This window comes from Haliotis asinina, chromosome 2 (genome assembly GCF_037392515.1).
Source record: "Haliotis asinina isolate JCU_RB_2024 chromosome 2, JCU_Hal_asi_v2, whole genome shotgun sequence".
Lineage (NCBI taxonomy): Eukaryota > Metazoa > Mollusca > Gastropoda > Lepetellida > Haliotidae > Haliotis > Haliotis asinina.
In genome coordinates this window covers 4,278,465-4,305,318 of record NC_090281.1, presented here as the reverse complement: position 1 = coordinate 4,305,318, position 26,854 = coordinate 4,278,465, and the positions used below count along the sequence as shown (strand labels likewise).

The window sequence follows — 26,854 nt, the reverse complement described above, 5'->3', positions numbered from 1 at the left end:
CACACAGATATAACATCAGTTTTCAATACTGCACTGAACAGAAGACACAATAACTCTGAATTTAAGAATTGATAACTTTTCTGTGCTGTTCCTTACATGTATAAAAGAACTTTTTTGTCATCTGCAACCTCATGATAAATTATATCACTGCTGCTCAACAGCTCCAAATCATGAATTGGTCTGGCTGGTAAATAAGACTTGGTATACTCTGGCATTCTATATTTACACCACTGTGTAAGCAGAATGGTCAGGACAATGACCATCAGAATGACATAGCAGTCTGTACTGTACCAAGGTTACAATTCTCATTGGGATATTCCTGCTTATCAACACAAATATTACTGTCTCAAATATACACTACTACTTGAATTTTCACTTCAGAGCTCAATTTTAGGACCTTTTACTTCTAAATAGAAACTTCCAAACATCATGTCTAGAAAGTTTCTAAAATGTGGTAAATTATCACTTAATGTGTCTTTGATGAAGGATAATTTATTGAAATTTAAGTGTTAATGGTTTTCCCTTCACATCATGTTGACTTCCACTTTGTATTTTCTACAAAGAATCTCAAAAAGGCAGAAGGAATATTTATACTTTGTCAGACATATCAACTAAACATAATCTTCCTCCACCATGACTGATGTCCTCAGATGGTCCTCTTGAAGTTTAATAGAGTGAATGCGGAAGTGAAGTGTGGAAACAATATGTATTCTCAGTGTTCTACTGGGTGACCCTGTAAGCAGATGCTGGTGATGTTGCTGATGCCACCTGTCATCTCCTCCACCATCTCAATCACACGTCTGCTTCTGGTGCAGCAGACACAAAGAGCAGAACCAGTGCTCAGCCTTTCTCCATGTCCAGAGGAGCTTATCAAATAGCATTAAACTGTTCAATGGAGTTTATCATGTGCAAACTTTCAGACCCTTGAAAAAGCTTGTAGTGTAATGATGTTTTTTAAATAGCATCTATGTCACGGTGACATTGAGTTTTTGTTCATATCACAGTGCTATGAAACATGTATGGAGAACCAAAAGTGTTAATGAAAATGTATTGATTAAAATGAACAGATCATTCTTGAAAACTTACAGTGAGATGCAAAAGAAAAATGTAATGATTACTTATTTAAATATTTTTCTCATTTTATTTCTACAGAGGACATGAAAGGAAAGATAAAGACTTTGATGGCAACAGTTTTCAAATTGACTGTCTGAGTTGATGGTGTGGAACAAGAAATCATCAGCGCTAGACAGAAATGTCGACATGGTGGCGCCTCCTCAAGTCATCGATGATCAGTTATAATTAGCAATCAATACGTGTGGCATGAAATTGAAGAAATCATTGAAACTCAATACAATATAAAAATTGAGGCTCATAGCAAAGCCAGGACCTCAGCTTTTAGTTAGACACGACAGCAGAGAGTTGTACATCAGTGCCATCCATGACAAAAATTCCATTTCCGACAAATAGAGAATTCACTTCTCAGAGTGGTCAAGACTTGCATTATGTTAAATCCAATCTGTGCATCAAAGTCAAGGCCTAACTTGGTTCTCCCATAGAGTACTCAGTAGACAGAAAATCTATGCTAGCTAAATTGAAGTGTTCGTCAGTTGCAGGGTTTGTACATGCATTGCATTGGTTTTGGGACATCAAAGGATCTGTAGCCCTCATGGCAGTTTCATGATGAAGGTGTTGAGGCACCGTTGTAGAGTGAGTGAGTGAGATTAGTTTCATGTCACATTTAGCAATATCATGGTGGGGTACACCAGAAATGAGGGACACCAGAAATGGGCTTTACACCCTGTACCTTTGTTGTGAAGCATCGTGTCTATATAAGACCGTCACAGCAACACCATCATCACAGTGGCCCAAGGGTGTAAGCTGCTCGTTGTGAACATACAGATCAAGATGTTGTGGAACCTAGAGGCAATGTAACTGGATTTCTACACAAGTTTGTCACTTCAATAAGAGCTTGAAGTCACTACTGATGCAGCAGTTAGACTACGTAAGTCCTTTAGGATCTTGTGGCCCCTAATGTTGAAGGAATCTGTGCAGGTCCATCACTGTAGGATTAAAATGGTGTGATCCCTTGTACTGACGATGTCTACACAAATTCATCACTGTAGGATCAAGAGGTGCAACCCCACCTCGAGAAGCAACTTGATGTCTACATAGCCCACAATGCTAGATCTAGAAAGAATCACCTCCAGAGACCTATCCTCTACAGAAAGATCATCACAGGAATTTCAGCCACAGATCAAACATATAAATGGCAAAAACTTGTTATCATATTCTCAAAGGTCACTTTTTAGCCTCACAACTGGCCCTGGTATTTCAAGCCTGTGATGATCAATGGTTGACTCAAATGACTGATGTGCAATTTACCATCTCAAGTTGCTGTCTGCTAGTTGGGAAGTCTCTCCACAGGGGTATCACATGATCATATTACACTATCACATGATCATATTAAAGAGTTCTGGTATGATTCTACCCTTTTCAAACATTTGACAGTTATCATAAATGGTCTTAGCATGTAAAGTGAATTGATAAAATTGCTGATAATAATTAAGTTAGTAAAATCAAATATTTTTATATACACCGCTATAGACATATGACAGCACACACCTGTGAAGAAGTTGACTTGCTCTAAGGCTCTTCTGACTGATGAAGCCATGGATGTACAGCAATTTTATCTGGTCTTAAAAGGGCAATGTGTTCTTGAGGTAGCCTAGTGGTTGCGGCAATCACATGTGGTAGCCTACATGTTAAAGCAGTCCCTTGTCATTCCAAACATGCTGAATTCGTACCCACATGGGTACAATGAGTGAAGCCTCTTTCTGGTATCCTCTGCTATGATATTACTGGAACACTGCTTAGGCAGTGTAAAACCACTCTTATTATTCACGTAAACTAATAATCATATTCTTCTACAAGGTTGCTGAAGGAAGTCTGCATCAACCCTAACTTTACGTGTTCTCAGATCTTCCAAATGTCATAATGTGGAATAATACCACTGTTTCATTTTTAAATTCAACTTGGGATGACATAAATTCCACTTTCTCAATCTTGTCAGTAACAATAACAAAATCTAAAATGACAAAAACAAAAACGATTGGGCATAATAAACATCTGGAAAAGGGCGGGGTTCACCTGTACATTTCAGGTGTTTCATCCAGTAACATCCATGAAACATAAAATATTGTCAGGCCCTTACATCGTACTCATTACTCATATCTCCAATACTAAATTTAACGTGAGCCCGAACAAGCTGTTTAACAAACTGTATAACTGACAAAACTCATTGTCAGGCTGATCACTTCAGAGCCAAGTAAGGTTCAATCAATGGCTATTAACGTGATCAATACATTCCAGCATCATTTTCAGCATCTTCGTCCACAACACCATTGGTAGGGGCAACATCAGCACCGCTGCACTTGGTGACCATATGCTTGTTCTAAACAAAATCAATCCTCAAAGTAGGCTATATAAACAGGGAGTTATTGTTACGCACATACTAGGAAAACTAGTCTGCTGATTCAATGGCATAGCTGCCTGTTAGATATTACTGTAATTTCTGAGAGTATATTGTTCGGAGCTCCAGGAGTTGGAAGCTTGTGTACACTGTAGCCTTGGAAAATAATCCGAAAATCAACCAATATTGAGAATTGTTCCATCGAGTTGTGATAGTTGGAAATGTGGTCTCTAGATCTGTGTCACTGATGCTTGCTGACGACAAACAGAATACCTATAACGGGTTGCCTTACTGTTCCTGTTACTGTTTATGTTCATAGGTATTAGTGATACCAGGTCTTCAGAACTGATGCACATAAGAGAGTTATTTAATGGATGTCAACTTCTTTGTTGTGAGGATAACATAGTTTAACCTCCATCTTTGTTGTCGTCCTATTGTTGTTCTTAATGTATGGATATATGTTCTCTACCTCATACCATCCATTCACCTGATGAAGGAATAAGCATATTTTCATATAAACATTGTGTCCCTCATAATAAAGAACTTGGCATTTATAAAAAAAACTTTCTTTCTTATAAGTACTTGTGGTTAATGCTGATTTATTCTTAATATTCTACAAAAACATTCACTTTACTGAGATTCATCCTTTATACTCCATTTCTCTATGTATTCTCTGAACACCAAATAAAATAAAATGGTGGTCATATCAAACTTTCTCACAAATGCATAAAAGACGATGCTATCCATGAAACTGCCTACTGGTTAAGTTCTGGAATGTCTGTTGGATAACAGAGAGAAATCCACTGGACTAGACACTCTGTCTTATGGGTTTTATCTCTTTAAGCTTGCTGGTATCTTATTGCAGGTAATGACGCATGGTAATTGATAATTGTGTAATGGAGTATGTATACTGTTCAAAAGAACTTAAGGAACACTTGATTTTTACACTTAACTACAGTTAAATAGCATGCAAGGTTTACAATAGTATCATGAAAGAATCCTTTAACTTGTGAGTGAGTGAGTGAGTGAGTGAGTGAGTGAGTGAGTTTTTTACAGCCTCTTAGCAATATTCCTGAAATATCACAGCAGTTGGCACCAGAAATGGGTTTCAAACATTGTACCCATGTAGGGAATCAAATCAGGATCTTCACCGTGATGAGCAGATGCTTCAACCATTACCCCCAAGTATATGTGAAACCAGCTGTACCTGCACAGAATCAGAAGCCTGGCTGTCATGGTTTCCCATCAACACAAGCTATTCCTACTAGATACTGGTCAGCAGAAGAGCAACTGACACTTATACCAACACATAAGTACTTGATATACTTACTTGAACTGATGAATAATTGATCTTATTACATCCATGCACTCTCTAGTCTATGATTACACAGATTTAAAGAAATTTAATAAATTCTCATACAGTTCACATATGTCAAGATGAACAAAAACAGGTAGTCAGTTTGATTATTTGAGGATCCATATTTCCAAATTAGTTTGTGACAAATTAAACTTAGCAAAGTCAAAGAGTTACAGTTCAATAAGTTGATTGATAACAATGAATTTGATGCTATATAATCTACACACAATCATCACTTGGAAATAACACAGAAACTCCAACCCAGCTATAAAACAACCGTGCCACCAATGTTTATTTTTTATTCGGGCATGGCTTTATTGTTAAAACACTGAACACCTTGCAATTATTAAAAACATACAATCACTCTTCTAAAAAATATCCAACAGAATGTTATTGGAACTTTCGTAAACAGAATTCCCCCAGATTCCTGACAAATGTAAATAATTTGCACCGCATCTGGATTAAATACCACTGATGTCTCAGTTTAAATATTTAAAATTGTCTTCAGATTCTAATTGAGCAACATTTCTTCTATAAAATGAAACTGTTACTACACAATACTGAGAGAATATTTTTCGATCATTAGCCAAAAGAGATCCATCTTTCCTAGGGTGTATTTCACATAGAAACCCACCACTCACAGAAAGGCTGAACCAAGGTACTGCCTCACATATTCCACACTCATGAAAATATACACCCTCTGATGTACAAAAGCGTGTTATCAGGAACAGATGCCCGATTCTGTCTGTTTGTTTGTTTTCATAAAGAGGTGTTTAAGTGAGATCTAATTTATCTCATCTTAAGTAAATACACAACCAGAATGTCTTTGGCAGATTCAAAGCTGAGTTGCCTGGCCTTTGAACACTGATGGTGACAAAGTTACTTTTAAAGGAAGAAATTATTCTGACTGGTTACTTTAGACACATGGAAGAAGAATTGTCATAGTTCAAGAATCACAGGAAATATTTATCTTGATCCTTCACAGATACTGTAATGCCAAACAAACATATATAAATATATGTGGTTACAGACTGAGGGTGTGAAAATTGTGCTGTTTGATTTTTCAAACAATTCAAACTCACATACTTTACTACGCATTAAGACATAATGTATTATTTTGCTAAGTACCTGTATGGCCATGTACCTTGTTCTATGAGAATGTGCTTTACAGTAAACCTTCTACCACCCATCCACCCATCCTCCACAACATCACAGTCGCATATTTATCAGTAACCACGTTGCATGGTCCATAGTCCTCTTTCCTACTCTAATACTTCGTCTAGGGTATTTCTGTATACAGAAGCAGACATGCCCCAGTGAGTGAGTGAGTGAGTGAGTGAGTGAGTGAGTGAGTGAGAGAGAGAAAGAGTAAGCCTGACCGCTGCCTCCAGCAATATTACAGCAGGGGACACTAGATATGGTCTTCACATACTGAAGAGTTCTCAGCGTGACAATGCTATAACCAGTAGGATACCCCACCACCCCAGCTGTCATGTGACAAGAAAAAGTCTCAGTATGCACCTTCAGTCAAACACTTGGAGCTGGTTCAAACTTGGTAGTTGAGGTTCACAGATAACTGCACTGTGGACCCTTCCACCAACAGACAATAAACATTCACTCTCTCCTTTGTTACATACTTATTGGCTTGTACATACAAGCAGAGGCAGGAAAGCCAGTCCATTGTCATTTTGGTGATAGATGTACCTACTAAACAACATCTCAAGTTTAACCTTCACCTTGTAAATCAGGACGCTCCATCCACAACCATTATTGTGGAGGACCATTTGTTTAAGGAGATCACTGAATATTAACAATAGCCCCGTTTATATGCTACAAAGATAACAAGCTCCTGACTGCTTTAACTGGAGACAGCACAATGCATGGCATGATGTACATAAGTAGATCTCTATGCTCATCTTCTACCAATAAACTCTTTGAACTTTCAGCTGACAGATGTGTCACAAGCTGCAGTAGACCGTAAATGGGGAAATAATCTCCACAGGGTCAAGAGTCCTGATTCTTTGGGAGAGCCTTCAGTTTCTATGCTATGGTAGAGAAGGTAATTGAAGGGTTGCCTCTCTTCACGTCAAAAAGTATTTAAAATGTATCAAGATATCATTCTGTCAGGCCAACAGGTTTTGGATAATAACAGTCGAAACACACATGTACAGGGATAAGTACAGAGCAGAGCCAACCAACAAGGGATAGGCTGCACGCCCACTTTTAACCACTGTCGGCATTTTCCTGTTTTGGTCAGTGGTATTCAATGGTTCTACTTCTAGTTTACTGCTGTCATTATTTAAGTTTACATCAAAATGGTTCATTTTCAATTTACATTCCCAATGCTGCCGTTAACATTACTTCATGCAACTTTGACAAAGTCTCATCTTAGCAGTAGGGAAATTAGACTTTTATGTCAATATTCAAGCATGTTTGTGTGTTTCTATGTTTGGTTGTGTGTAATTGTGCTAGACCATCATTTAAAGTCTCTTGGTGTGATGCAGTCAAGTCTAAACCACTGATCTGCAACTGACCTGGCAAACACACTATCCATTACACCAAGGATAGTCCTGCAGTGGCACTGGAGTCAATGTTCCTGTCAACCGTATCTCTAAAACGTACAACTAAAATTATAACAATCAGAAGCTGAGATCAATTTGTGGAATGTTTAAAACTAGTTGTTGAATTGCTGAGTCGAGTTTTAAGTGGTACTGGCATTATTACAGCCATATAGCGAAGAGGCCAAGTCTGCATACATAGACATTTTGGTTACAAAGCTTAAATGATTTGTGTTTTTCAAAAAGCATATTTATGCAACACGTTAATATTTACAAACAGAACATGTTAAAGCGCAAATTTAAAAAACTTGAAATAAGTCTACAAATTGTTTCTTATATGAAGACTATGCTTTCATTTTGCACTTTTCCAAAGTTATAATAATAGCCAGATATATTTCATTTTCTATAAAAGACCCATATGGTCTCATGGACAGTTCATGAAACCGAGGTAAATGAAGGTGTCGATAGCTCAATCAATATTCTGTGTTGGCAGATATATTTTAAAGTGCACATTCGTATTTCAGTGGGCTGGCACAGGATAACCACTGTAACATTTGGTTGAGTTTAAGCCTTGATCATTTCAAAATCTCATTTCTACTTCCAGACATAAAAAACTAATAGCGAGTTATTATGTAAGCACTTTATTTACTGTTGTTTAACTATCCTTAAAGGGAGACTACACACAACTTTTTGGCATTCCCAGCAGATTTATGTATCAGTTCCTTCAACATTATTCAGTACCACTTACTAATTAGTTTAAATACAAGACAGTGTCTTACACTGAACAAAGTAAAATATCTTGGACTATGCCCAAAATGTGCAAGAGACCTTAGAAAATAGTCAGTCAGGGTTGTCTCCAAATATAGTTTTGATGGTATCTCCTAGTACTAGCTCACATGCCTAGCCAATCAATCCAACCAAGAACAACAAACACAACCCCTAAGACAAACTGTAATACCCTACCACTAACTTTCTGTGCTTACAAAAAAACAAAACAATTTTCACTTGATGTGAATGAGCATCCATTAGCGTCAAATCTACCTGAAATGAAGATATATTTGACAGTGGCAGCAGTTTTTATGAACTGCTTCCCAAACCTTTAACATTTGCAAAGATATGCCATATTTATTGTGTTATTCAGTTCATAAATTATACATTTTTTAAGAAGCACCACCACAGTCCTCTGCTCCTTCTCCGCGGCCATCTGGAGGATACACTCCTCCCGATGAATGTCAACATCTACAACAGTGTGATAAACACTCAGCCGCTGCAGCAAGCATGTAGCGCCATCACTGACCCCTGTTACACAACATGCTGCTATCTGTACAGTGTTTGCACTAGCCATTTGCACTCCGTTGAGGAAATATCAGCTCTGTAAAAGGTCAAAATAAAATTTGCTTTCCTGACCCGACTCAGTAAAAAGTGTCAGTTTAACCAATTAGCAAAGCATGATGGCCATGTGTGATGTATGTAGCCCCATCAAAAATGCTTCTGAAGCTGGCAATGTTTGGGGCAATTTCACAACACAAACATTATTAAATGGTTGGGCTGAGTCTTTCACCAGACCTGACATACTGTCATTTTTTAAAAAGTGGACAGATGGAAAACACAATTGCACAAATGTAATCTTGCTGGTGCTTCTTATAATTTAAGAGGAAATAAACTAGAAATAGAACACAGGGACTCCTTTCCAAATACTGTCTAGCCATCAAATTGCTTTAAGGTATAGGTACATCAACTCATCCACTCAGGACTATCTATATGCTTGCCACTAACCTATCCATCACATACCCAACCACTGACTTCCAAAACAAAATTTTAACTCACTATCTTAGTACATCTACATGCTTTCCCATCTGTGACACAACTAACCTGGGCAAACTGCTGGAACTGAATATGGAGAACAGTTCCTGGCTGATTTGATGGATGTGATAAAGTCATTCAACTCATGATAAACCCATGATAAACTCATAAACTCATTCAACCATCAACAGCCCATGAAGGTCCAAACCCTCTCTTTCCAAATTCCAAACACTGGCCAAGACAAGCCAAGCCAAAGTAGTGAAGTATCACTGACAAAATGTCCATCAACAAGTCTGACATCCTGCAAAGTTCCACACATCACAATGTTAAAGGTGGCGGAAATGTCAGAGGAAAATTGAGAAACATCTGCGAGAAGACTATGACAGCATACACACTGGATGACATCAATAAGAAGCCACAAGGGGGAGCCACAAGGAAGCCACCAGGGGGATCCATTAAACGACTAGGCTAACATATCCATGACACCACTGTGTCTGTGCTATGAAAAGCTTGATACAGCTTACATCAGAAGACTGATGAAGACAAAGGTTTCTTTGTTTCAGAGAATCTGGAGGGAGGATATACTTCTCATGAAAAAACACCACTAATGTGGTATAATTCCAGCTTCTCTGTCCTCTCAAGTCCAAGTTAAGGAAAGGAAAGATTATTTCAATTTTTTATCTCATCTTTTTTAAGATACTCTATATGGGACTTGTGTACATAAAGTGTAATTCTATCTAATCTTCAGGAGCCGGTTGCAGCATCAATTCATCACAGACAAGCCAGGACTGTGACTTTCTCAGCCAATTGCAACATTCCATAAAGATGAGAGACATCAATACAGAGCAGCCAACACCTTGATACCTTGACCTTGTAACAAAGACCACCTACCAATGCTTTCAGGAGGGAAAACAGTTGGCCTCAGAAATAACCAATTTCAAATTAGGCATTCAGATACATACAGTCATCTGCACTACATTGTGACTTTTGCTGACTAACCTGTCATTGAAACTACATCAAACATCAACACCAGTGAATAAGTAGTCACCATTATTTCACAAAACTGGGTATGCAGGAAAAGACAAAAAAGGTTGAGAAAAAGTAGAAGGTCATGCATCCAGCACCAAGTCATTGAGTCTGACCACCTGTTCCAGGCGGTGGTCCAACCAACAAGCATGGGTTGCTGAAGAACAATTCTAACCCAGATGCTCACAAGGGACAATGTATAGCATACAACCTTATTTGTATTCACATGCTCCATTTCAACCTCTAATTGTACAACATGAACTGAAGATCAAATCTTGCTCTCTGCCTGACTTCTTATACATTCTGGTAACAAATCCTAAAACACTGTAACCTTATTACACCCCTAACTAAATCAGTTGTCAGGCATGGAACGCCCTGCTCCAGTAATTGTGAAGCAGGAGACGTGGAGAAACATGAACAGTTGTCAACATAATAACATCTTCCAACAGCAAACACAAAAATCAGCATGAGAAGTCCCAGGGTGTAAACCTGCTACAAAACCAGTTGTCAGGGTAACAGTGATAGCTGTAAGGCATACAGGGCGGTTATTTGGCCATACAATGATACATATTCCTGTGTGTTCTACACAGTCTGATATCCTGGATGATTGAGAACGTTATGGTAGATCACTACTAACAGACAATCAAGCTGACATGCATGACAGGAAGGATGAACAAGTTCTTTGTTACAGAAGAAACGACTTTTGGTGTAGGTTCTAGCATCATTATCATGCAAGTGGTGAACAGAAAGAGAAAGAAAGAGCGAGAGTGATTGAGTGAGTGAGCGAGCAAGCAAACGAGCATGGTTTTTGCAACTTTTAGCAATATTCCGGCATATCACAGTGGGTGACACAAGAAATGAGCTTCGTGCAACTGTACCCATGGCTTCAACATGATGAGCGAATGCTCTAACCACTAGGCTACTCTACCACTCGATAAACAAAATAGAAAGAGAAGAATCCATACAATGTTTCATTCAAATATATTCTAGGGTTCTTCAAGACAACCTGGCAAGAATTTCTTCCCAAGTGTAGCAAGGTGTGGAGTCATCCAAGCTCTGGACCAGAAGTTCCATGGTTTGTATCCGCTCAAAGGTTCACAAACCCCATGACCTCTACAAGCACTGAGCCTTGGTGCCAAACTGCTGACTCAGTTTCAATATCATCAACCCATCAACAAAAACTTTCTTACAAATAAAAGCAATAAAACTGTCTGTATATTCATGACAAATCTCTGCTAAAGAAAAGTCAGAGAAATATGTCTTTTATTTCAATCTGCTGCCCTTACAACATCTATTATTCATTCGTGATACAAGGACATGTGACACTTGCGTAAGAACTAACACCTCACTGTAACACGATGTTAAAGTTTCACTAATGCCTCTTCAACATGTAACCTTTCTTGAAGTAAACATAAAGAGGTGATTCATTCACCACACAACCAACTAAATGAGAAATGTCAGTCAGTTCTCTATAAAGTTTTTTAATGGGCAACAAAACCCTGAACACTACACCACTGTTATAAGGATATAACATTTACATTTCAAATAGCACAGTCTACCCCATCCATTAAATGTTTCAAATAGCATAATTATATTCTGTATATAAACTCTCCTCAGTGCAGTGCAATACGACACTGTCCTAGAGCACTACATCTTTTCATCATCTCAATCTTGTTCCATAACATTTCAGTCGTCTATTGTGGTGTTTAGTGTTGAATGTTAACATGCAAATGTCAATGACAGGGCCAAGGTTTCTTTACAAACAGGTAACATTATCCAGATTTTTACATCTCAGTCCTCCCTCATCAATTCAAGGTCGTTATATTAATGAAAATCCATTTCATGTTTAGTTTCAAGTTGTGTATGAAGCATTAATACTTAAGGAAAGATTAAATTTCAGTTCAGATATGATACATAAAACTGTCCTGATGAAAAAGTAATTTTGTATAAAATCACTTCATCATTCATATGAAAAATCGTCAAATCTACTTCACATGGAATAGGATCGGTAGGCCTCTAAGGGGAGACACAAATAACTTGGCATTTACGAGGAAAATTGAGTGCAGCTATGAACTACATCAACCCATTATCACAACCTGTACATGTTGTACTGAAACTGACTGAGCTTCAACAGCTGCCCTCTACCAAATATGACAGCCAACATCATCATTCATACACATTTATCACCTGTAGTGGAATTACGGGGAATATATACCAGCCATATCAAACATCCATTGGCAAAAGCACCAAACACGTTAGCTTGGTTTACATTCCTGTGGATCTTCAAAATGAAAACATCAAAAGAATATTAAATCAAAAAGACAACACTTTTTTAACTGAAATGGGACAAAATGGAACAAATAACACTAACATATTGCCATTATATTTTACTTTCAGAAAGATCAAATCATGGTTAAAAAAATGTTGAACCCCTGACAATGCATTTCATTATGGTGGGGTTATTTTTCACCTATTTACTATCAAAATGCATACATAAAAACTGTCTGTCCTTTCCTCTGTTTAGGTCTGAATGTAATATTGCGAAACCAAACAAGATCAACGATCAAATATTAGACCAATATTCGAACACAAGGAAAATAAGTCATGCCACGAAGTTGTCCGAAAATCTACATAATTAGCCTCCGTTATTGCTCAGTTAATTCTGTTACTAATGATGCAGAGCTTCATGTACCGGTACACAAATACAACAAATTTGTTGAGGATACTCTCTGTCCTGAGTATAATGTAACAGGGAAGATTCTGAAGTGTCTGTGTAACGTCAGCTACATCTAAATGAGATGGTGACCTTAGGATTAATGTGTGCATGTCAACATGAAATTCAGAAACACTCGTATGCAGACCAGCATGTAAGGAGTTCTTCACACTTTCATGTGATGAAATGAATGACAACCACATTAAGACACTACACCATGTCACTGTCAACCTACATAATATGTACATCATTTAGAGCGATATCCTCCATCCTAACATCCCTCCTGAATGTCACTACCTGCCTGTGAAACAAGCACGATTAACCTGTCCAGGCAAGACACCTGCCTACCAACCATTGCTGACTTACAACATAATTGCAATTTAGATCAGGAGGGCGTGTCCATGTAGCACGATGTGACATGGTCATTCAGCCATGGTGTAACTTGGCCAGTACCTTGTCAGCACTTGGACAATGGAGCAAGTATGAGATAAAACGGAGGGTAACTGACGGAGTAATGTAAGCAGTTGGTAATCGTTCTGGTCAACCTTGTCATTTAGATGATTTCAATGCTAAGCTGAACACAGTAGTTGAGAAATGAGCAGTCATGTCGTCTACCTGTATCCTTTGTTAGACCAAGTCAATGGCTAAAGCACCCGCTCTTCATGCTAAAGGCCTAGGTTCAATTCCCCACATGGGTACAATGTGTGAAGCTCATTTCTGTTGCCCCACCACAGTGATACTGCTGGAATATTGCTGAAAGCAACATAATTCCATACTCACCCATTTACTCACTCATACACTATCATATCTAACAGAATAGGTTATGATATAGAGCTTCACAATGACCAGTTGTGTTCAGAGTAGTTTCTGTCGTGTGTAATTTAACAGGGAAGATGTCTGGATTGCTTTCCTTTCACATATTCTGTTTGGTCTAAGAGTGGCAAGTGTGGACATGACTGCTCTCCTCACAGCTAGCACCAAGACAGGGTTATGTTCTCAGCCTCTCTTTACTGTCTGTTAGGCTTAACTGAACAGCACAGAGAGGATATCCCTGTAGCACACCAATTGTGATGTGAACTGCCATAAAAACGACAATCCTAATATGAAGAAAGGAGTCGTATTCCATAAAGAAGTATTGAGGAAGATAGTTTCATCAAAAATTCTTTTGATAATCTACAATTAATGTATCCATGAGTTTATGAACAAGATTGAATGTACTTACTATAAAGACAACTCCCAGGAGGATAACATACATGAAAAAGTGTGCATGCACTTCTCTGACTTCAGTAATATTACAGCAGTTTATTTGTGTGTTGGCCACATTGTACACTGTTTTGGAGACTCAATGTACCTAGTATTGATGCATAGAAATTAAATGATTTTTTATGTGATAAGGGAATGTTTTAAAAACTAGGCTACCTCTGATTCATTTGTGAGTGAGCGAGTCAACATACCAATTTGCAGGTTTCTAGCAGTATTAAGGCAGGAAACACCACAAATGGACTGTCTACAGCATGACAAGTGAACATTTACCCACAACGCTACCAAACTACCACTCTCTACAATAAAGATAAGACAAAGGAAATATTCCAGCTGACTGTAGGCCAGAAAGATGGACTTGAAAAGGCACTGACTTTGCAAAGCAGATAAGCATGCTACAAATCACCAAAGAATATTTTTATTATGATAAACAAGAAGCCAGACAAAAGCATTTTCTTCAGAAGGGTCAATAAAACAAATGTGCAGGATGGGTAAATAGGTAAAGGACAGAATAACAGCCCTGCATACACTCTCACCATAAAACACATTCTGTGGTCAGAGAAGAATGTCGACATGCTGACAGAAAGTATTCCATTTCCATCAGCTCACTGCCATGTTACATATGTACATAAATACATGGCGAATCCCTTTTACTATCAGAAAAACATATACGTGCCTTGATAGTATATGTCTGGAAATAAGTTCAAAACCATTTTGTTTGTAAATACATTTAAATAAATACATAAAGCCAGGTAAAGTTCCTTTTAAACCATTTTCTCATAAGACTTGGAGGATCAGGTTTCCAGACTCCGATGACAATATATTTCTTCATACCTGAATTGTGTCAAATGCTCCTCATGAAGTCAGTCACTGGATCATCTGGTCCAGATTTAATCATTTACAACACAAACTGTTTCTTGAACCTGGTCTTGATATTGCCAAAACATTTTACACAACAGAACATTCATTGTTTAAGGGACATGATGAAAGGTAAATTAGCAATCCCAATATTAATTGACAGTGAAATAACGCCGTTGTTTAGAACATTCTGTGGTACACGTTCAATGGATGCACTATTTCTGGACAGGTTGCTGAGCAGATGTTGAGCGACCAAGAAATACTTTCATCAATAGTCTGCATAGTATCCATCAATAACATCTGTTTATGTTCTGTTTTATGATGAAACCGAAACATTCTCCTACACAAATTTCCAGCATATTTCAGCCATGAATAATGTAAACACAGCAGATTATCCCCATAACGAGCCAGTGAGTGAGATGGGTTTCACACCTGATGAAGGCCCAAGGAAATACTCCAAATTGTTGTGTTACTCAAACTGACATCCATATAAACTCTCTTCCTAAATAGTTTTACCATTTTTAACTACTTCAGCAATTAAGTATTTCATTTAGACTTTAATATATTATATTTTCTAGCAACAAAGGTAAAAATACGTGAATACACTTTACAGTCATGTACTCTATAGTCATGAACTTTTTGAGACCTGAACGAGAATGTTGATTTAACCCAACTCTCACAGTAGCACAACTAAAACTTTTACCACACTGTGATGTGTTTCTCCACAAATGCCTGACCTTCTGAAATTGACAGTTGTTTGCACCCACACTACACTAGATATCAAGAAATCAAAAAAGCTTTGTCAGTTAGGTCATCACGTTCGAAGTTCCAGTTAAATCCCTTATTTACTGTTATCACAGCCATTCAACAACTTCACCTGTAACCTAATTAACAGGAGCAGCTAAAGTACTTAACAGGTGTGTGCTACATTGTAATAGGCCTCATCAATAAACACACCTCATCATGGTAATTGCATGATACACATCAGCAGTTTGCAATTGACATGACTCACAAAAACACTACTTGTATCCTAATGAAACTGACTCGCTAAACTACCTCAATATAATCCTCGTTAACATGCCAACCAGCTAACGGAAATTTGTTCACACTTGAAATATGCAGCTGCATTGATTGGTTATATGGAGCTGAGAGAGGTTTAATAGCATCATGTTCATGAAGGTATAAGTTTCGCTTTCATCTCCTGGCAGCTGTGTAACAGAGGCCATTTGATAAACGTCCATATCAGCCCACAAATATAACTCTGTATTTAACAAAAAAACATCCCAAATGAGAAATGTTTTGTAATACAAGCGTTAGCTGGTTAATTACAAGTGGTCAGCAAACATTCTGGACTTTGTAACCATAACCCGCCTTGACACAAAAAGCATCATGTAACTATAAACAAAAAACATGGTGCCTAGCCAGTCTGTGAGGAACCAAGTTTGCATTACAAACATATTGTGTTCCCTTGGAAAATGTTGTCTGTTCAAAAACAGCTCAGCTGTCCACTGAACTGTAACAGCCACAGGTTGTAAACAGAATATAGCAATGTAGTAGAATACTTTTCCGAGTTATCACATTATTACAGGCATTTTCTCAAGAGTAGATACCATGACGGACAGTGCCACACTTTGGGCTGTTACAAAACTAGTTACTGTATCAGTATATACACTGAACAGCAAAAGAAATGCAAGTTTTAAAAAAATGAAATGTTTATGTCTTTTATTTAAACTGTTGACAAAAACACAGCTGTGTTTCTTCAGCTGTTCAGTATAAAGGCCAAAAATATGTGTTTCCACTTTTCCCTACCAACCTAAATTTGAAGCTCCCAATCCAAAATGATCTTTTGTCATACATTTTTCAAACTGTCACAGTGTTTGTGTCAGTCAGGCGGTAAGATGAGCTACACGGGACCTACATTATTTGAATTGTATAGGCTTACATTGTGCACTCTGACAGATAGCACTGGCTAAGTTGTCCCCAAAGAATATTCTCCCCACATAAAAGGTTATCTGAAGCAATGCAGGCTCATCAACGTTAATGTTTCTGGTCATGTTTCAGATTTCTACACACACTCAATCCCCTGGATTTGGCGTCAGGTTTTAACTCCACCAGTGAGTGTCTTCATTCAGTACTCTGATTTACCTATCATACTTTAGCAGTTGTAAGACCACACCAGTTAAATATTTTGGCATTCAGATTAGCATACTGTAATTTGAGCAAAATCAAAAATGAATTAAAATGCTTGTCCTAATATTTTATGGCCATTTCTGTAAAAACTATAATTTTTTTATGAAAGAAAACAATCACAGCAACTCAAATTATATTTTTTATTTCTTGTTTTTCCTTTGGCATACTAATGATGGAAATTTGATAAATATGAAAATATACATTTCCTAAAAAAACAAACATGCATATAATCAGTTGTCTATCTATCACAACACAAAAAAGCTCCAGAGACTTGTACCAGCTAGAAGTGAGTGAGTGAATATAGCTTTACACCACACTAAGCAATATGCCAGCAATATGGCAGCAGTCTGTAAGCAATCGAGTCTGGACCAGACAATCCAGTGATCAACAGCATGACAATCGATCTAGGCAATTGGAAACTGATGACATGTGTCAACCATGTCAGCAAGTCTGACCACCCGATCCCGTTAGCCGCCTCTGAGACAAGCATAGTCGCCAGTTATGGCAAGCATCGGTTGCTGAAGGCACACATTCTACCCCAGACATTCACAGGTCACAACAGAGATACACAGAGGTCACAATCAGGATACAGAGACAGCCATTACTGGTATTTAATAACCCACATAAGTCTAAAGAAAAGCTGTTATGTTCTAATTCAATAAGGGCGAACAGAAAATTAGTATCAGGTATACTAAACGTCACTTATCTGATAAATCCACTTCTCACTAACCTTAACAGGTATCTATCTACAAGAAATGATATCTGATGAGATAGCTGGTTTGAAGGGTTTCTGAAAATTGCTGGAATTATTTCCCTGCTTGCAGGCCGTATCTATTTGTTATCAGTCAATATGACCCTGACTTTGTATGTAACCAGCCAACCATGGCAGACAGGACCCAGGTTAATAAGTACATCAATTAGCACATTAATTTGGCTGCAGGACTGCCATAGCTTGTCCAAACGTGCAATATACAAGCCTTCTCAGGATCTAGAAGGCTTTCACTGCAAAACAAGCTGTGACAAAGAAGTAAAATTTATGTTTTTAGCAGAAACAACTGTCTTAACTGATCCTGTTTTATTGACATATAAAATACAAGCTCTAAATGTAACTTGTATTTAAGAGTTGCAGAAATGACAGCAGTGACGGTGTGTGTCCTCTGTAACACATAACATATATCCTACTACTATAACATAGAAGTAGTTACTGCATACTGTTCTTACATGGAACATATTTTCAGGCGAGAACGCTTTTCTACTTTCACATAAATTCAAGACAATGAACACTGGTACACCTCCTGACCTTACTTCACAAACCTGTCAAAACGTAAATTTTCTAAATGAAGTTAACAATATCTGGACAGTTGCACCTGTGGCTTGTCACTATAAAACATTACAAGAAGCGGGGGGGACTGGGTGCCATGTCACCTTGAACAATATTTCAGTTAGATCCAGGTGTGCCACAGAGAAGGTAACCAATCTGGAAGGCTCACAACTCTACCACTCAACACTTAACAAAGACTTCAGTCATCACAGACCATGCTACTTTGTGTTACACTCCACTGCCAAACCTTGGTCCACACAGACAATATATCCCAACTACAATAATAATACTACCTCCCATCGCTACAGTTGTCGTATATACAGTTTATCAACCACTTCACTCTAAGGCACCAAACAACATACAGTCATGTGTGACACTTATCAGGAAGCCTCTCTGTCCAATATCAAAGGTCATCAGAGCCCCTTTATGTGGTTCATCAAGCTGTATATAACCGCTGTTTCCATGCAAACCACCACACTGGTGACAGCTGACTACCAGGGTAGCTGCTAGCAATGTTGAAACATCACATATTGCTCCCTAGTAACTGGTAGTAGGGTATATATTAGCTCTCACTTCTCTGTGATTAAACATATCACATTGACTCTTTTATAATGGGATTCATGGCAGACAGACTTATCCAGTGAAGAATATATATATTTGCTATTGGCACTGTGTTCCTCTGAAACCACTATTGATTCTTTCCCAGTATCATATAACTGCTGGTCTATGTTCCTGTTATGGTCATGTCACACAGTCCTTGACTTATGAGACATTTGGCGCCATCTGATTCAAACAACAACAGATGTAATGTGATTAAGCTATATACTGTTCACCACAGTCTAGATGACCAGCAGCGCCTCCTGACCAAACACAGAACCACAAGAGATAAAAGATTCCGATATGCATGTTGCCTGACAGTCAGGTCCCTCTCAGTGCCCTCTGACCAAACCTTTCCAAGATTAGATGACTGTTATGTCCATGAGTGAGATAAACATGGCTTGTCAGGAACGTCTGGCAATCCCTTGGGTCAGTGTCATTCAGCATTGGGCAAGAACATCACTGAAGGTAAGCCAATAGAGTCACTCAAGGTGAGCCATCAAGGGTGGGGTCAATGTAACCACCCCTGGGTTGAAGGTCTCCCCAAGAAGAAGGGGTTAGCATAGGCTCCAGTCCTCCATGAGTGGGGACTGACGTACCTCTAGGGGAGGGGAAAAGTAGCTTCTGGGGTGAAAGACCACATTCTCTCATGAGTACATGGGTGCATACCTCATAGGGTGGAGTTATTTTCGCTTCTGGATTGATGGCACAGTTCAGATCAAAGCAACCTCTGAAAGTTTGGTGGTCAAAGTAGGCACAGAATTAAAGTGAATGTTCCTCATGTGTAGGGGTTAGTGTACCTCTCTTGGTGGGGTCACGGTAGCCTATAGAATAAAGACAGATTCCCTCAGGTCTGGGATCAGAAGTCCCCATGAGTGGGATCACCACAGCCCTGTGGCTGAACCTAGAGAGAAGGGCAATTGGTATGATGCATGCAAGTGTTAAAATCTTACAGCATGCCCCTTTCACAAAGCTATCACTAGAGATATCCTATCTCACTGGCAGGGTGTGCACTCATGCATTGCTTGCTCCTATCTTGAATGTGCGAGTCATGCTAAAGCATGACACTATAGAAGTGAAATAATGTGCACTACCCAAATACATCACACTGCATACACAGTAAAGACGTGTAAAAACATCTGCCTTTACATAAATCATATTGAATAAAGTCAGTCCAGGGCTTGACTTAGTGCTTTGTAGCTTGCACTGGTGTTTACAAAGTGTAGAGGTAAACTTCTGAATAAACTACCTAAATAATCTTTCATTATATATTGCAATAAAAGCAGTGCCAATGGAATTTGGCTGATACAACTAGTTTTTAGGTTGCACCTGGTGCAAGTAGGTCAGCATCTCTTAAATCAAGCCCTGCAATCAATGATCTTGTTTTTGTAGCATCGCTCATGTCAAAGTCCACATCAACAACTTCCACAAATTGCGCAAATGTAGAGTCAAACCTGAACAACAGGCATGGTCCACTAACACTGAAACAACTGAGCTACTTGTACCACAACCCACCCCAAACTTTCCACTTCTATCCCGCACCCTCCTTTCTACTACAACCCCAACACCCTACTTCTAACTCCACACCCTCTTTTCTACTGCAACCCCAACACCCAACTTTTAACTCCACATCCTCTTTTCTACAGCAACCCCAACATCCTACTTCTAACTCCACACCCTCATCCAATCCATCCCAAGCATTTCTATAGACACCTCATGCTGGATTCATTATATTAAATGAGTTTCAACTAACACTTCAATATAGCAAATTGCAATATATATATCACAGTAACAAACTAACCCACTTCTGAAGTCGATGAATATTGTTGCAATGATCAATATTATTTATGAAAAAAACACCATATCAAACCAAATGCTCTTGTCGAATTCACTCTACTCTCAAGCCAACTACAGTCCCCCAACTATCATTAAAACGTCCATCTTAAATGGGAAATTGAATGGATATTCCCTTCAGCCAAAATGTCAATTCTGTCCCAAATCTAGTTAAAAAATTATATCTTTTAGTTTTCTTTGTTACCAAGCAACACCGTAATGTGACTGATAGACCAGACTTGACGGTTCCCCTAAAGCACTTAAACCCTCTTCCTACATACCATGCTCAGGAATACCCAATAAAACATTTACCTGGCTCCAAAAACTGCCACTTTGTAAATAAGGAGTTTGAAACAGTCTGCACCAGCACCTTGAAATGTCTGTACTTACAAATGCTCAGCCACTGTTCAGACACCTCAGCTCTTATTCCAATCATCTTTTTTCATTTCGTTTGTCTGATAGCTTTTCATGCTGTCTATCTGCTTTAACAGTGACAAAGCTGGTTGCATTTTACACATAAACTGAGTAAATCTTTCATACCATGCAACACGATAATAAACTAAAGACATATTCTTTCACTTGCTCTATCAATATTGAAGCATATTTTTAATGTCCATTGCATTTAGATGCTAACAAGTCAGTGACAAATCACATCCAAAACATTCAAGAATCACATTTTGAGGTCAAAGCTTTATAGAGAATAATCATTTTAAATGCAGAATATACTATGCTATATTTCTCAATGTTTTCCCCATGCTTCTTATCATTCATTGTAACAATTATATATTGTTCAAAATGAAACCAGGCAAGTGCTGAGATAAAATGCTTCTAGTATTTTTTGGCATCCTTCCTTACGTTCAAAAAGGCATGCATGTTTACTATCACAAGAAACGGTTTGGGTGATGACAATGTTTTCCATTTCCAGCGAGCCTATTACAGACTTCATTAGTTGCCAACTAACCCATTCCTTGGTTCTACTCAGAAATGTTTCCAATTTTCAGGTTTTCATGAAGTGGGTGTATTTCATTTGGGGCAATAAACTCACAGGTACATCAAGCCCAACTGCCAGCTGAGCTACACACCATCACAAATTGTCACTTTACACTGACCCTCGAGGCATCACACTATCTCGTTGAAATCACTTATTGGTTTATTGTCACTCAGTGTACTCATGGCACTGGTGCATGAAATTGTTGTACAGCTCAAAGATACAATAACTTGTTATAAAACACAAAATGACTACACAATAAATCCAATTTAGGATCTAAAATTAAAGTTAGTCCTGATATCTTTGGACCACATCTTAAACCTGCACCATTAGGTGTTGAGCAACTTGACTATGATGAATCAGCTATAAATAATGTAATCTTAATTAGATATTTGTGAAAACTACTTAAGAGATCAAACATCTATATTCCTTACTTCATAACAATTGTATTTGTTTAGAAACTACATAGTACATGGACAAGCAGGATTTTCCACAACTACTTAAACAAATTGTGTATTTCTTATGAGCAGTTTACAGATCCAAAACATAGCTGAAATAATCGAACTTGTAACAGTCACATACTATGGACCACAATATTACCTTCCACTACGACTCAAAGTCGTCACTATAAAGGGCATTTTTTAGAATATTCATGTGGGTTGCCAGGAATAAACTCTCGTACTGTCCCCGCCAAAGAGAATCAAACGAACAATCTTGTATGCCGCCAGGTATAAACTCTCGCACAGTGCTCGCCCAGAGAACCAAACGAACGCTCTTAGATGCGGGATCAATTTACTGGTGGTGCAAAGCCGTAGAATCAATAAATTCATTATCTCATTAAACGCCCACAGTTGAATATATTTCGTTACGTAAACACGGTACGGTAAAATAAATACTGAGACAACGGTAATCACCCAATTAAATTACTTAAATTAAATGAATATTCCACTCGACGGGTCTTAAGCCATGCGGCATACGTCACCAGACAGTAGATCACAGCCACCTGTTTCAACCTCTCGTGGACATTGCCGTTTGCAATGTGAAATAAGCATAAAATGGACCATAACATGCAATATCTACCCCGAAATAGGCGATATATTCAATATTGCTCTATTTGATAAAATGTCGCGTGCGCCATGCATTATAAGGTTAACAGGTTAACCCCGACAGCCCCCTGCGGAGCGTGACTGAACACCTGAACCTGCACGTGGGGAGCACCGTGCATGGGGTGTGTAGCGCTTCACGGGTGCAGCCAGGGGGATGTTAGTCTCCCATGCAATAGACATGTTGCTAGGTTTACAGTAAAATCAACAACTGCTATTGTCAACCGCAGTGTCGTGTTATTTTCCCAACTGTGTGCACGCACAAAAGGCTTCATTGTACCGACACGATCAATGAATGATTAAATTTTCAATGAAAACAAACCCTGAAATTTACAACCATGTGTCACGAGAATAGCTTTGCAAAAATTCATCACAAGTCATCTTTCAGCGATAATTTATCACTTGATATTTCGAGATGTAAATGTATCATTATGACCATACAGTGTCGTAATGATAATAAATTCTCCCAGCATCTCTGTATCACTATCACTGAATGAAAAGGCTTAACTCACCCCAAACATTGAGCCATCCTTCTACACGACACGGAAAACTTTCAATCGTAACGGTTCGTTTTCCTGCCATTCTGACAGGTTTTTGTCGTTCGAAGATCTCCTCCTTGCTAAATCCCCATCATTGAAACAATAGCACAATATTCCGTTAGAATAAGCGGGTAAGGTATCCAGTCCGCTTTCAACTGACGGTATCGAGAGCGCCTTATTCCGAGGCTATGCGGCATAAATAAAGCGGAAGGATACATGGAGTTAACGCACACAAGGAATAAAGACCGAAGACTTAATACTCGAAGCAATTGTAGCATGTGGCTTATGTTATCATTGAACTTGTTTAAATTATAGTCATGTTAATATCAAACATTTAATTGTTATTTACACCACTCTTATGTCGAAGAACTATTTTGTTATGGACAGTGAATCAGCCCGCCGGTGACATGTGCGCTGGGCAGTGTTGTGTGTTCTAAAAATAGTATTAGGAAATCCAACAGATTTCCTCCGCAACTGTCCGTGAAATTCCTGTCAATATTAACCCGGGCTCCACACCAACAGCAACGTTTTCAGGCAGATTCACAAGATAAATAAACCCAGTAGGTCCCTCCTGCACTTTGCCTCATCTGAGTTATTTAACTGCAGAAACAGACTCAAATGCCACATTAAAAAATTATTCACCGCAGTTTCGTGTGAGAATGAACGATTTCCCGAAATGTATCATTCAAGTTCAGTAGCTTTCTTTTGATAAATGCAATACAGAAGAACTAAATTACATGTACATGTAACATCACCTACTTATTTTTCTAAAACCTTTAATATTCCTAGTTTTAGAACGTTCAACGTCAGTATTCAAAATTAAAGCGAGATAATTGTGATTGTTTATAGAGCTTTGACCTTACAAAGAAATGTTGTGAACTCATTGATCACATGACATAACGTTATCTAACCTTTTTTCCGTCGTGACCAATAATGACGTCATATCGCATAGTTCGCTAGACTATGACGTCAAATTGTTGCACCTGGCCAATCAGCATAGAACCATACCCGTATATTGTCTAAATATCGGGGAAGTGTTCCGCTTTATTCCCTAATCGCTACTTTATTTGATGTCATGTCGTGTTAACAGTATTTGGGACCTCTCTTTGAGTGGCTTATGCATATTACAAGGTGATTAATGATAAGAAAGACAAGATGCTTAATAGATGTCAGGTTCTTAACGGTATCTCGTATTTATCATGATAACAACATTACATGAAAGTATGTGACTAAAAGCCCCTCATAAGTCTGATTTTAGGATTTTCATTAAACCTTTGTCATTGATTTGTCTTCTTCTTTAATCGCGTTTTTCCCCTTTTTTCATATTTTCTTTCTGTATATATTGAGATTGAGTTGCAGTAATTACATAATTTTTTGTACAGCTCAAATGCCTCATGATTCGATGTTTGTCGGATATATACATGTACGCTCGTAACTTAGATAGAGTCAACTCTCAACTCGATTAATCCCCGCCAACGTTGGCAGCCTGTCGGTAGAGTAACGTTGTATTACAATCCCAGCCCTGTGTACAGGAATAGCACGCTAATTGCGTCACACAGCGCCGTGCATTGCTATTTACTGCTCTGAAAGACAATGCCCTCTAAACGAGCAAACTTTGCAGATTAAGCGTGCAAAAGGCGAGTTTAAAATGCCCGAGCTTAGCACACTGATGGTTTTATAAATCCTTCTTGCAAAAATATCTACAACTAGGTTTCATGTCTGCCGTGTATGTGTTTTAAACACAGGTCGTTAAACCTCAGTACATATAATTGGGGGCGGTTCGACAGCGCAGTGGTTATATTGCAGATCGATCGCGCAGAAAACATAAGTTGTCTCAAAGGAATGTGAAGGTCGTATTAAAAAGGAGAAGGGCAGTCCTTTATTCCTGCGTGCGAAGTTCTTTTTCTCCTGCAGCTAAAAATTTCCTTACCTAAGGCTACAAATCACGCCCAACTCCGCACACCTAGGCCTATTCATACATTGCAGAAACTATCCCAATTATTTGGATGAACCAAAATGGGCTTTAGACATTTTCCCATGTGGGGAATCAAACCTGACTATTTCGCGTGACGAGTCGACGCTTTAATTATAAGGCTACCTCACCGTACCTATTAATCACATGCAGATAGAGATTGTCTCCAAATTCAAGTCTACAGAGAAGCACCAATATTTGTTGTTACCCAAGCACCTAGGGAACGAGCGTTTGGATTTGAACATAAATCCTCAGCTCTAACTTCAGATGCGTAGGCAGAAAAATAAACTGTTATAAAATCAAACTAACTACCATATGACAAAACACATAAAACCACAGTTCTAACCCTATTCTACCTATTCAAATTCAAGAGAGAGTACGGACTGAAGATGAATGGCGGTTCGGACTCTTTGCAGAGACAGCAATCATCGTACTGGCAAGCAAGGATAAGTTGGACCGGCGCTTTTACGACAACGCTTGTACGAGGAATAGTAGGTGCACGGCAATGAGCAAACCCATTTGGTTTGGGAAAGGGAGAGCAGATATAGGATAGTGTACGTGCAGTACATGACGATGAAATTGATTCCGCGCGTAGCTGCACACACCTTGCTTCACCCATCTCACAACACTTGATCGCGGACAACCTTGGTTCCCTTCACAGTGGCAAGCACCAGTGGCCATAACTCAAACTTGTCAATACGGGTCAATTGTCAGGTCGGGGCTCAACGTATCCTTGTTTGCCAGTACATTTAAGCTATTTTACTGTTAAGAGAGTGTTTCGCTCTGTTTGGGCAACAGAAATCATCACATAATGTTTTCTACAACGATTTCTGTGTACGGTAAAGGCCCATGAGGGTAGCTTAATGGTTAAAGCTTTCGGTCGTCAAGCTGAAGACCCAGGTTCGATACCCCACATGGGGGCCTCTGTCCCCGACATGATACTGCTGGACTATTGCTAAAAGCGACGTTAAACTATACTCTCACTCACAAGGGTAAACATACTGGTAAACTCACAAATGCAGTCTGCAGAATAACATGTTCTGTTCGGTTTCATCACTGATTACATCTGTATGTTACCTGTCGTACACATTCAGCGTATCAAATAAATTCATATTTCAACGCCAGACATTGAGATTGTTGCTACCCTGGCCTGTCATCTCGTTGTGGAGGAAAGTCTTGCCGCAACTCGTGGTCAAGGCCCTCGTGAAATGCACAGATATAATACTGGCAGTCCTAGATCCAAAGAAGGCTGTCTTTAATCATAGGA

General features: G+C 38.6%; 1 protein-coding gene across 2 annotated transcripts in view; it reads right to left on the bottom strand.

The window, feature by feature from the left end:
• Positions 1–23,816, bottom strand: part of LOC137273155 (ras GTPase-activating protein nGAP-like) — a 226,051-nt gene extending 202,235 nt beyond the window's left edge. The window contains exon 1 of one of the 2 annotated variants that reach the window (XM_067805634.1): positions 23,589–23,816. In XM_067805634.1, coding sequence (XP_067661735.1) covers positions 23,589–23,658 — 70 coding nt within the window. In that variant the 5' untranslated portion in view covers positions 23,659–23,816. The remainder of the gene's footprint in view (positions 1–23,588) is intronic. The other variant, XM_067805633.1, reaches the window with a different exon arrangement.
• Positions 23,817–26,854: the final 3,038 nt, after the last annotated feature.